We start from the raw sequence: 13,750 nt of genomic DNA, 5'->3' as shown, positions 1-13,750 counted from the left end.
CATTTACTCAAACCTGAATGACATACTTTCTTTTGTGGAACATAAAAGAAGGTATTTTGAAGATTTGGTTACCAACGACTTCCATTGAAGAACTGAGATGTTTCTCCAATTATCTTATTTTATGTTGAATAGTTTATGTAAAGCCATTGTAGCCTAAACGTGTCGGGTCTCGGGGCTAATCACCTGCCTTTTTGGTGTGTGTATGTTTTTGTGTGTGTTTGGATGGTTTGACAGCTCACCGCGTCTGCCTGTTTGTGTTTTCCCCGCCTCCCTTGTTTCCCCGTTGTTAACCTTAATTGCTCGCCACCTGTTCTCTATGTCCTTTTAATTTTTTCCCCTTCATTATTCCCTGTGTTTCTTTGTCTATTGTCAGACTGTTGTTACTCGTACCAATAGCTCCGATCTTGTAGCAGCTCTTTATACTCACCTTGTCGTGTCTTGTCCTCAGGCTCCAGTGTGTTTAGCTGATTTCTCTGCCCTTGTTCTTACAAGCCCAGAGCTCCTAGTAGCTTCCAGCTGTCATCCCTCCAGTCTCGGCGGTTATACATACTACTGTGGAACATTACTCATCTGCTTTGACTCATCTGCTTCTCATCCTCTCACTACGAGTGAAACCTGTGAAACGTGACTCATCTTCTCTGCCTCCTCTGCTTAAATAAAGCCTTGAGTTTACCCGCATCTGAATCCAGCCTGCTTTCTCCTGACAGAACAGTCTGACCAGATTATGGATTCAGCGGGATCTGATCCGCTTCGCTCGGCTCTCGTTCAACAGGGAGTTTTGTTAGGGCAGAATGCCACCCAGCACAACACCACCGCGCAGGATGTGGACGCTCTTAGTGCCCGAGTCTCCGAACTCTCACATGGGTGGACAGCCTTCAGCGAGAGGCAACGAGCCGGGGGTCCGTTCTTCACACCGGTATGTCCCACGAGTCCGAACCCCATGCCAACAACCCGCCGGTCTATGATGGCGATCCTAACGCCTGTCAAGCGTTTCTCTCCCAATGCTCGCTGGGCCGTGCCCGCGAATGGGGGATTGCCGTATGGAGATCGCGGGCTCCCTGTTGTGCCACCTTCGCGGATTTCAGTCAAGAGATGGCCATATTGTTTGATCGTTCTGCTCAGGGTGACGAGGCGGCGGCCCAGTTATCGCGACTGTCACAGGGGAGGAGCTCCGTCACTGACTATGCCATCCAGTTCCAGACTTTAGCTGCGGCATGCGGCTGGAATGAGAGCGCGGCCATAGAGCTCCCGCGGGAATTGGATAATCTCATTAATCTCGCACTCCGTATTGAGGGTCGTCTCAGCCGCCGCCGCAAACAACGGCAAACACCCGCCCCGTGGCGCCACCTAGAGTCCTCTTCAGCCAGTTCAGCCAGTTCAGCCGGCCGACAGCCCTCGGAAGAGCCCATGCAGTTGGGTCGTTTACGGCTTACACCACAGAAGCAGGAGCGTCTGTCGTCGGGGGCATGTCTATACTGCGGCAAGGGAGGCCACTTCGCCCTTCAGTGCCCGTTAAAAGCCAGGGCCCACCAGTGAGGCGGAGAGTCCTGGTGGGCACGGTTCTCAGTTCAAGCTCTCCTGCAGCACGCACTCAGCTGCCGTTCCAACTCTCCTTCCAGAGTTGTTCACACGCTGGACTCGCCCTTGTGGACTCAGGGGCTGAGGGGAACTTCCTTGATGCTGCCTCGGCTCAACGTTGGAGAATACCGCTTATTCCTTTGGTTAGTCCCGTATCAGCATGGTCATTAGCTGGCCGTCCCCTTACCACAATCACCCACGTCACACCCAAGATAAACCTTCATATTGCTGGCAGCCATTGTGAGCTGATTGAACTATTCATTACTGATTCCCCTAAGGCTCCTTTAATTCTGGGACACCCATGGTTGCACAAGCACAATCCAGACATTGACTGGGTCAGTAATTCTGTTTTAGCCTGGAGTCAGTCTTGTCACGTGTCGTGTTTGGGTGCTGCTTTTCGTCCTGTCTCTGTGTCTTGTGTTCCTCAGGAGGACCCCTCTGACCTGACTGGTGTTCCGGCGGAGTACCATGATCTTCGGGCGGTCTTCAGTAGGGCCCGGGCCACCTCGCGACCTCCGCATTGCCCCTACGACTGTGCCATTGATCTCCTCCCGGGCTCTTCTGTGCCTAAGGGTCGTTTATATTCCCTTTCAGGTCCTGAGAGAGAGGCCATGGACAAGTACATACGTGAGTCACTTCAGGCTGGGCTCATCTGCCATTCCTCCTCTCCCGCTGGTGCAGGTTTTTTCTTTGTTCAGAAGAAGGACGGCTCCCTGCGCCCCTGTATAGATTACAGAGGTTTGAATGACATTACTATCAAGAACAGGTACCCCCTACCTTTAATGTCTTCTGCTTTTGAATTATTGCAGGGAGCTCGGGTCTTCACCAAGTTAGACCTGCGCAACGCCTACCACTTGGTGCGCATTCGGGAGGGGGGCGAGTGGAAGACGGCATTTAACACCCCTTCGGGACACTACGAGTACTTGGTTCTTCCGTTTGGTCTTACCAATGCTCCAGCCGTTTTCCAGGGACTCGTCAACAGCGTGCTGGGTGACATGATTAATCAATTTGTGTTTGTGTATTTGGATGATATCTTGATTTTCTCCTCTTCTCTCCAATTACACACCCAGCATGTTAGACGGGTTCTCCAGCAGTTGCTAGAAAACCAGTTGTTTGTCAAGGCGGAGAAGTGCGAATTCCACGCTGAGTCAGTTACGTTCCTTGGCCACATTATTTCTACGGAGGGGATCAAGCCTGATCCCGCTAAGATTGAAGCTGTCGCCCAGTGGCTGGTCCCTGACTCCCGGAAGGCTCTGCAGCGTTTCCTGGGTTTTGCCAACTTCTACCGGCGATACATCCGGAATTTTGGTCAGATCGCTGCACCGCTCACAGCCTTAACCTCCACTAAGGTGTCCTTCAGATGGAACCGGGAAGCGCAGGTAGCCTTTGACATTTTAAAGTCCCGTTTTGTCTCTGCACCTGTTCTGTTGGTTCCAGATCCGGAGGCCCAGTTCATTGTCGAGGTTGATGCTTCGGACGTTGGGGTTGGCGCAGTTCTATCTCAGCGTTCCCTTGATAATGGGAAGCTCCACTCTTGTGCATTCTTCTCTCGTCGTCTCAAGCCCTGCAGAACGTAACTATGACATCGGCAATAGAGAACTGTTGGCGGTACGATTGGCCTTGGGTGGGTGGCGTCACTGGTTGGAGGGGTCAGTGCAGCCCTTCTTGGTCTGTACGGATCACAAGAACCTTGAATACATCCGTTCGGCCAAGAGGCTGAGCTCGCGTCAGGCCCGCTGGGCACTCTTCTTTGCCAGATTCAACTTCACCCTCTCGTACCGGCCGGGATCTAAGAACACCAAGCCCGATGCCCTCTCTCGCCTGTTCGGTGCTCCGGGGAGGGAGTTTGCGGCTGAGGCCATCCTTCCTGAGGGGGTGGTGGTCGGGGCTCTTTCATGGGGTATCGAGCAGCGAGTTGAGGAGGCCGGTCGAGGGGTGCAGGTGCCGGGAGAGTGCCCGGTGGGCAGGTTGCCGGTGCCGGCTGCGCTGCGCTCTGAGGTCCTTGAGTGGGGTCACTCATCCAGGTTAGTCTGCCATCCAGGTATTCGGAGAACGTTGTCTGCCATCCGACAGCGCTTCTGGTGGCCTACTATGGCCGCAGATGTTAGACAGTTTGTGTTGGCCTGCCCCACATGTGCCCAAAGTAAGCCTGTCAATCGCCCTCCTGATGGTCTACTGAATCCTCTCCCTATCCCTTCCCGTCCTTGGTCACACATTGCCCTTGATTTCGTCTCTGGGCTTCCTCCGTCGAAGGGTAACACTGTAGTTCTCACGGTGGTGGATCGCTTTTCCAAAGCGGTTCATTTTATCCCCCTGCCCAAGCTGCCTTCTGCCCGGGAGACCGCCCAACTGGTGGTGGATCACGTCTTCCGTCTCCACGGGTTACCGGTGGATGTGGTTTCAGATAGGGGTCCCCAGTTCGTCTCCAGGTTCTGGAGGGAATTTTGTAGACAGATTGGGGCCTCTGCAAGTCTGTCTTCAGGTTTTCATCCCCAGACCAATGGGCAGTGTGAGCGGGCCAACCAGGATCTAGGAAGAATGCTCCACTGTCTAGCATCCAACAATCCTGGTGCCAGCAGCTCTCCTGGGCAGAATACGCTCATAACACCCTTCCTGTGGCCGCGTCAGGTATGTCCCCTTTTGAGTGTGCTGTTGGTTATAATCCACCTCTGTTCCCATCACAGGAACCTGACGCAGCGGTTCCATCCGCCCTGGCTTTTGTCCAGCGCTGCCGTCGCACCTGGGAGAAAGTCAGGAGGATTTTGATCCAAACCTCTGGCAGAACCAAGACTGCAGCTGATCGTTGCCGGTCCTCTCCTCCTGCCTATGTGTATGGTCAACGGGTTTGGCTTTCTACCAAGGATCTGCCTCTCCGGGCGCCTTCTCGTAAGCTGGCACCCAGATTCATTGGGCCATTCCGCATCACCAAGGTGGTTAGTCCGGTGGCGATCAGGCTCAAGCTCCCTCCTACTCTTGGTTGGGTTCACCCGGTGTTTCATGTTTCCAGGGTCAAGTCTGTGTTCTCTTCCCCCCTTAATCCTGCTTGTAGTCGCCCCACCCCCCCACCCCCTCGTCTTGTGGATGGATCACCTATACGGCCGCGGCAGGGGGTTTCAGTATCTTGTGGACTGGGAGGGGTATGGTCCAGAGGAGAGGTGTTGGGTGCCGTCCCGGGACATTCTGGACCGCTCGTTGATTGAGGACTTCCGGTGGCATCGAGGTAGGCCCCTTCCTAGAGCGCCAGGTGACGCTCCTGGGAGGGGGGGTACTGTCGGGTCTCGGGGCTAATCACCTGCCTTTTTGGTGTGTGTATGTTTTTGTGTGTGTTTGGATGGTTTGACAGCTCACCGCGTCTGCCTGTTTGTGTTTTCCCCGCCTCCCTTGTTTCCCCGTTGTTAACCTTAATTGCTCGCCACCTGTTCTCTATGTCCTTCTAATTTTTCCCCTTCATTATTCCCTGTGTTTCTCTGTCTATTGTCAGACTGTTGTTACTCGTACCAATAGATCTTCTAGCAGCTCTTTGTACTCACCTTGTCGTGTCTTGTCCTCAGGCTCCAGTGTGTTTAGCTGATTTCTCTGCCCTTGTTCTTACAAGCCCAGAGCTCCTAGTAGCTTCCAGCTGTCATCCCTCCAGTCTCGGCGGTTATACGTACTACTGTGGAACATTACTCATCTGCTTTGACTCATCTGCTTCTCATCCTCTCACTATGAGTGAAACCTGTGAAACGTGACTCATCTTCTCTGCCTCCTCTGCTTAAATAAAGCCTTGAGTTTACCCGCATCTGAATCCAGCCTGCTTTCTCCTGACAAAACGTGTAATCAATTTTATGTTAAATTAAATAAATTATTTATTTATTTTTGTAATTAATTAGTTTGTAATTAATTAGATCAATTTATAGACACATAATGTAATTTATAAGATTAAAAAAATTGTATCAACTGACAGTCCTAATATATACTGTATATAAAACTTAATTTTCATTAGAATGGAAAACAAAAGTGCCTTCTTTGACCTTTGTATTAAATCGTTTTTTCCCCCAGTATGCTCTGTACATGGTCCTTGAGATGCCCTTTGATTTTACAGCTGTAAGTTGTTTAAAAAGATAATTGGGACTTAATTCAATTTGATGATATATTAATATTTGCTTTTCCTTATTTGTCAGTTTGATTTTTGTCTAATACTAAAATGGTGGTCTCTTGAAAAAAGCTTGAAAGGTCTAAGTTTTTCTACAAATTACTATATATTTTGGTATGAAAAAAAAATATGTTCAACAATTGGCCAAAGAACCTTTTGTTTTCAATTCCAATACAAGGATAACATGGACAGCTTTCTCAGTGAGTACATGGACAAAAGGGGCCTCAAAATAAATTGCATGTTTCTTGAGTTTTGATTTATTTTATTTTATTATTTTTTTTATAATTATTGTTAAATGTGTGCCTGTTTTGCTTTTAAATTTGTTTTATTTTATTTTATTTTTTCAAATATTTTGCTACTTATGTATGATAATGTGTATTTTGTAATTATAATATAAAAAAAATTCAAATATTCAAATCATCAAGCGTCCTCGTCTATCTACCTCATCTATCTATCATCTGATTAAATCCTTATAATAATATGCTGACTTGACATCAACGTAGATGCACTTTAACACTTTAAAATTATTATTATTTTCGGTAACACTTTCTATGAAGCCTGTATTTATAAAATATTATAAGGGTATTCTTAAGGCATTATAATGAAGGCATGTATTATAAATGTATTATAAAAAACCTTATAATATGTTGTATCATCTAATGTATATTCACAAGAACAGTTTTAATATATTATAATATTTACTTATTTGTGGTTATAGCTTTTAAGAGTATAATGATTTATAACACAATAAACATGTTGCATCAACTTTTACAGTGGATTATACTTCTCATAGTTATAAGGTATTATAAATCTCATTTCTTTTTCAGGTGCTACTTTACTTAAAGTAGTCAAATACCACTTATAAGTAGTAATAATAATATTAATAATAACATGTTTTTCTCTCAAACAGCCATAAGATCAGATATCAGATCAGATGAATGTGTAATATGACACATTTGCTTTGAACTATTTTATTGTAATATAATTATTTTGATGGTAACCTTTAGACAGCTGTTGACAAGTAACTCTGTAACTACATATCAACTAGGGCTTATTAGAGTATTAGTATTTGTGCTATACTGTAAATATATGCTAGCACTTTATTTTGATGGTCAACCAACAGATAAACTGACTATAAGTGTCTTTGCAAGTACGCAAACTCATTCTATTATACTAGAGTCTATCATTCTTGAGCATACTAGTACTAAAATGAGAGTTAGTTGGCATGTAGTTGCAAAGTTGCTTATAGTCGATTGATTAAGGGGAAAATTAAAATAAAATGTAACCATATAAAACATTTTTTTTTTTTTTGGAGTATTAAGCTCACATCAATTAATTAACATTAGCTCCACAGAAACACTAAACATCTAACAACTCACAAGCTGTAGTAAGATACCGTGCAGATCTGAAATAAACAATGTCAAGATATGATACAGTCTATTATACTGTAAATGAAGTTGATTTAATATGGTGTTCATTGTGTGTTATAAATAATCATACTTAAACTTATAACCGGAAATATCTAAGTATTATGATGTATTAAAATTGTTGTTATGATTATTCATGAGTTGATATAACATATTATAAGGTTTTTTTTTATAATGCATTATGCATTCATTATAATGCATTAAGAATACCCTTATAATATATTATAAATACAGGCTTCATAGAAAGTGTTACCTTTTTTTTCTCTCCTTGTTCTTGGTTTAACTTTTATTTTTCATTGTGTTATTGCTGTTTTCAGATAGTATGTTGTAAAGCACACTGGTCAACTCTGGTTGTAGTAAATAGTGTTATATAAATACAATTGCCATTGCCATCCAAAACACTACGAGGCGCTATGTCTAGTAATATAACTTTTGCTCCGCCCACTTCCGGCTTGACGCTGTTGTCCTGAGACTGCTGTGTCTTAAGTGCGATTCATCGACTGGCCTCTTGAGGCTGGCTGTCAGTCCCATAGACTCCCCATGTTAAAATGCCCAACTTTACAGCAGAAAAAAAACGTTTACAGCTTGGTTAAAAAAATGTATTTAGCTAATTTTGCCCTTCATGACAGCTGTGAGGGGGTGAATTTTATACAGTCTAGGGTTTTACCACAGCACACACCCAGTGTTGGGGAGTAACTAGTTACATGTAACGGCGTTACGTAATTTAATTACAAAATTATTGTAACTGTAATTAGTTACAGTTACTACGAAAAAATTAGTAATTAAATTACAGTTACTTATGAAATTTTTTACGATTACAAAGGGGATTACATTTGAATATTTACACACATCCACATACAGATTTAACTGATTTCTTTCCCAAACTGCACTGACTATTCTGAGACATACCGCCCTAATAATTTCCGGGATGCGGAAATACAGTCTGGTTCATAGAATCCAGTCATAAAAACGGAATGCCTAACGCGGACGGAATATCCCACATTTTGGATGACTAAATCAAAAGTAGGTCAGTACACTTGAATCAAAACATGACATGGACTAGTGTCTGTGAAGCTCCAGGAATGCAATAGCCTATATGACTTGCACATTCTGCCTGTCTGTGGAAATCAGGCATGGACTGGAAACCGGGAGAACCGGGACAATTCCCGGTGGCCTGGCAGCCGATTTTGCCCCACTATTTAATATCATTGTTGTATAATTGCCTGCCGAATGTACTAAAGCAATCATTTGCGAATCCGCCATTTGATAATTAAATCTCTAATAAGTCATGAAGTGTTAGTCATGACTCGCGCGCTCTCCACGCCTCCGCCAAACGGTTTGGATCAGACTCAGAGTAATCAATGCGAGAGAGAGAGAGAATAGAGTGGACTGTGGAAGCGCACAGCTGGAGCAGAGAAGCAGAACTACTGTTCAGGGTTTTAGGTCAGTTTCATCTGTAAAGATGCTTTTTTGTCTTTGTTTTTTTTATTTATTTAATCAAGCAGCAGCACGTTGCTCACCAGTCATCACTCAAAATACTATATAAAGGACATCATTATTATCAGTTGTAATGTTACAGTAGGAATTTATCTGAAAAAAAATCCTATTTTTTTATAGGTTTAGGGGGAGCTACGACAGACAACAACACAACCCTTACGAAAATTTACATTTTAATATTTAACTATAAATCCAGAGAAAATGGTTACTATTGTTTAATGTGGTAACCAAAAATGTAAAATTATTTTACAAATGTATTTATTTAAAAATAAATACAAAACCATTTGCAAAAAAACTAAAACAAAAGTTCGCCCCAGTCCGCCCCTCCTGTAAATTAATGGCAAAGACATGGTTTCATTTACCACACATAGGCCTACTGAAGCTCGCAGAGTTTTCAACCTCTGCCATCTCAATAAAGGAGTACACGAGCACATAAACATAATTTCTAGAACTGCTTTGTGTCACTTAATGTGCATTTTACTTATTTTGAGAAAACTATCATCATATATCATCATCAGTGTTTGGAATAACGGCGTTTAAAAGAACGGCATTAGGTAACGACGTTATTTTTTCAGTAACGGGGCAATCTAACTAATAACTTTTCCCGTCGTTACAACGCCGTTAACGTTACTGAACGTTAAATGCGGTGCGTTACTATGCATTGATTTAATATGCAATCCGAACGCACCCCTGGCTCACACAGCGAGTGAGCAGGTGGGTTAAAAACGAGATAAGCGATTATGATTGGCTAAGGCAGAGTCATGTGTTTCATGGTAGCCAATCAGAGCCAGTGTTTTTACACACACTCCCCAGCGTCACCAAACACACAAAGTCACACACACGCAACAGCTACACAGAGATTCGCAGCAGCAGGAGAAATGGCGAGTCAGGAGCAATCCGATGAAAAGTTGGCATTTTCAAGGTGGAGATATAAGCACTACTTCAAATTCATTGTAGTCAAAGGCAAGAATGTGCATGTTATTATGTGTGACACACGCATCTACAAAGCTAGTGGCCAAAAACACTTTTTTTACAAAGAGTCAGTGCAGGATAAAACTCTTGCTGTCTGTTGACGTGCAATAAATCTCGAAAGTTATGTACGAACACCTGTCTGTTCTACTTATTTCAACTGACTTGTGAAAACTGCTAAAAAAAAAAATTCTTTAACATATAACAACTTTTTTTTTTTTTTTTTTACAGTAACGCAAATAGTTACTTTCCCTGGTAACGAGTTACTTTTATTATAGAGTAATTCAGTTACTAACTCAGTTACTTTTTGGAACAAGTAGTGAGTAACTATAACTAATTACTTTTTTAAAGTAACGTTCCCAACACTGATCATCATATACAAAGAGACCGCAGTTTAAAAAAAACACCAATGTTTTAGGAGTTTAGTACACAGAATACGTCACATGCTTATTAGATAACTGTATTTAAGTTGATGTATATGCTTTTATTTATTATTCTTTAATTTTCACAAATTTAGAAAAGTAATCAAAAAGTACTCAAAAGTAATTAGTTACATTACTTTAATAAAGTAATTGAAAAAGTTACACTACTATTACATTTTAAACCGGGTAACTTGTAATCTGTAACCTATTACATTTCCAAAGTAACCTTCCCAACACTGCACACACCCAAACACATACTAATATTCAACACATTTACAGGTGTTTTCTGAAGCTTTAGTGTTTAGTGTCATGCAGCATCTGTTTAAGGTGAGAGCAGCATCTCTGACCTGCACCGCAGCCGGCAGCGTCCTGTGAAACTCCCGCCGCAAAACTGCTGGAACGGCATTCTGAAAGACAAACACAATGCCATCAGTCTCAAAACTCTCATCTCATTTTTATGAGCGTAATATGTTGCAAATGTGTCATATTTCCACACAAATACCTTCCCTGAACGCAGGATAGATCTCAGATAAGCCATGTTTGACTGTGTCCTCTGTCTGGGGGCTAGACTGTTATGCATGCGGTTTCAACCAATCAGAGGGTGAGTTGTGAAATCAGAATAGGATAGCGGCCAGTCAGTGAAGCTGAAACATGACAGATCAGCAGTTGCGGTCAGACTGTTATTGTGCATCAAAGGGCAATTTTTTTATAGACCATTTCAAAATTAGATATACATAAAGGTTAGATGTCTTACAGCAGAGTCTAATGTCATCCCCGGCGGCCATCTTGTCACCCAGAGTCCCTACCAGCTGTCATCGACACCTCAAATGTCCTCATATGTCCTCTGCAGCAGGAGAAGATCTTCCATCCCCATCTGTTATCAAGGACCAAAGCTACTACCTGCTGACTTTAAAACACAATGGAGGTCTGGTGATTCCATCAGGAGGCACAGTGAGGATTGTCAGGGCAGCAGAGAGGGTCATTCGTCAGGCATCACCCAGTACCAGACAATCACAGCCCATCAAACTGCGAGAGGTCGTTTACATCGGAGCACATCTGTGAAACGCAGTATGGCATAGACAGCCACCACCATACACTGTTAACATTAGTTATGTCCCTGTTTTTTAAGCTAAGGCTGCACCACATTGCTAAAATGACTAACCTTACCTTACAGAGCAACAACATGCGACAAAAGCTCAATAAAACTGTCCTTTTCAAAGGGCATAAGCCCAAGCAATGTTTTTGGGTCACTTTTTTACACAGTAGTTCTCTCTACAGGGTGGGGATTTTAACATGGAGCATTTCTTTATGTATATTTGTAACAGGGAAGCTACCTATTTTTATTTCAAATAAATGTCACTTTTATAAGACTTTTGTGTAATTATTAAAACTTACACTTTTGTGTAATTATTCCATATTTTGTGTAGTGATTCTATATCAGAACCACTGACATACAATCCAAATACTCTACAAGAAACTTCTGCGTGCTACTTTTCATTTGAGACCAGGATTATTATTCTACACCAAGAGGTTGCCACACAGTAAGCCTTTTATTGTCAGTATGCATTTTGGGTAACCAAAAGTCATGTGGGGAGTTTCCATAGGGCATTTTACAAAATGCATGAGCATACCTAGGCAAATAAATGGTCTACAGTACTCATATTTCATTCTATATTGATCTACATTTGCACACAGTTTCACAAGACCTGGTGCTTGGGCTCAGTTGTGTTTCTAAAATCATATCAAGTGACCTAGAGGGCTGAAATGTGGTCAGTTGAGATGCTTGTTATCCGACAGAAAGAAAAAACAATATTCTAGCCTCTATAGCTCTGTGCCAGTACTTCACACAATTATTCTGATTATTTCCTAAGAAACTACAGGGTCTCGGTTTTCTAAAGAGGTCAGACATTTGATGGTAGGCCAAAATAGCTGGGAACAGTGATCTCTGAAGTAGGCACAGTGCAGTGTCGAGGGGAAAAGCCTAGTAAATGGCCCAATCCTGAAGAAGTTAAAATAAACATCTAATAATTCTAATTGTTTATTATAATAGTAATATATTATAAAAGTGTCGGACGTCGACCTCCATTGGCCAGCAGTGCTATCCTTTATTATGTATATCTATGATTTCAAAGATGTAAACAATCACAAAGGCGTTGGAACACTACTGCACATGTCTGGTCTTGAAGCATTTCCGGTAGCGCCATTTTTTAAATCTCAGCTCGGTCGAAAAAATCGTTTACATTTTAAGTCTAGCGAAAACGCAAAAGCTGCGGTATTTAAAATAATAAAAATAATAATAATCAGTGATTGGAATGACACTTTTAATGTGACTGAGGCGCAAACTTACGAAGAACATTAAAAGTAGTCTTCCGGTCGCTCTGATTGATGCCTCATGTTCACAAGACATGGCGCTGAGTGCATTTCGTAGTCTGGATGCAATTAGCTCCTTAGCGGAAAGGTTGTGGTCATTTGTTCGTACAATGGATGACATCAGTTTTATTTCTGGTTAAACTGAAGCAAGACAAACAGTGTCACTTACATACTTCTCATGGTTTGTCGCCAAGATGTCCGGGAAGGTTTTTAATGGACATTTCACTTGCTGGGTTAGTCTGTATCTCTACGCAAATACCCATTTTCATATTTATTTTCACAGCGCTTTCCACAATACATATCGTTTCACTGCAGCCTTACAAAACATGCATGTATATATTACAACGCTAAATGAATGCTAGGATACTAATCAATACATGCCATTGTAACTGATTTCATTCGTTTACAAATGTGTGCTTAGTTTGGACAAGTTTGTTACCATGTAACAGTGTGAGAAAGCATATGAATGCTCTGAGCCATCATGTTGTCACAAATAAACTAGGTGAATGCAATTCAATACCAAAAATAATTATTGATATTTCATAGGATTACTAATGACACATCATTTGGATGTTTTCATGTCTGAGAAAAAAAAGGTATTAAACAGGTTAATATTGAATTTCAGCAACATTACTCCAGTCTTCAGTGTCACATGATCCTTCAGAAATCATTCTAATATGCTGATTTATTATCATTGCTGGAATCATGTGTACTGCTTAATATTTCTGAGATAATTTTAGTATTTTCTGAAGAATAAAAGAACAGCATTTATTTAAAATAGAAATGTTTCGTAACAACATGCATTTCTGTTTAAAAGTCTGCAGTGCCGTCTAGTCCAGTTTGTTGGAGTTTTCCTGCCCTAGTGCTTGTGCTTGGATTTACGGTCTTGAGTTGGCGTGTCGCCTTCGCTGTTTCCTGTTTCGGTTCCTGTCTTTGAGGTTATGCCCACTGCAGTCTCTGCACTGCCAAGGAGTGACTGCCGACCGAGAGACTTGTTCCTACCATCTGGCCTCTTTGCTCTCTTGAACATTCAAATTAAGACTTTGTTCATTCGCAACTGGATCCAGTGTTTGTTTGCCCTGACAAGAAAACCTTGAATTGTAGATAAGGGCTCCGTGTGTATGTGTGTGTGTCAGCACGTATGCTCTGTGAGAAGACCAGTTTCTGCTGACATCTTGACCTGAGATGAGGTGTCTTCACCATTGCTGACGCCTGCTACAATCATTGGAAGATATGCTGGAGATGTTATGTCCATATGTGCAGACTGTCTTAAATTTATCTAGGTTATCAGATTTCTGCTTACCAGTGCTTTGACGCAATTAGTATCTTCTGTCTGGAGTATAATTGGTGGT

General features: G+C 42.5%; 1 protein-coding gene across 4 annotated transcripts in view; it reads right to left on the bottom strand.

Annotated features, from left to right (window-relative positions):
- The window catches only part of LOC132159641 (pyruvate dehydrogenase E1 component subunit beta, mitochondrial-like), a 77,273-nt gene extending 66,644 nt beyond the window's left edge, over nt 1-10,629 (bottom strand). Inside the window, exons 1-2 of one of the 4 annotated variants that reach the window (XM_059569213.1) lie at nt 10,531-10,629; nt 10,376-10,435 (exon numbers count right to left, since the gene is read on the bottom strand). In XM_059569213.1, the coding sequence (XP_059425196.1) occupies nt 10,376-10,435; nt 10,531-10,608 (138 nt within the window). In that variant the 5' untranslated portion in view covers nt 10,609-10,629. The remainder of the gene's footprint in view (nt 1-10,375; nt 10,436-10,530) is intronic. The other 3 variants (XM_059569214.1, XM_059569211.1, XM_059569212.1) reach the window with 3 other exon arrangements.
- Between the last annotated feature and the right edge of the window lie 3,121 nt (nt 10,630-13,750).

This window comes from Carassius carassius, chromosome 16 (genome assembly GCF_963082965.1).
Source record: "Carassius carassius chromosome 16, fCarCar2.1, whole genome shotgun sequence".
NCBI lineage: Eukaryota > Metazoa > Chordata > Actinopteri > Cypriniformes > Cyprinidae > Carassius > Carassius carassius.
This window is presented reverse-complemented; position numbering and strand designations above follow the sequence as displayed.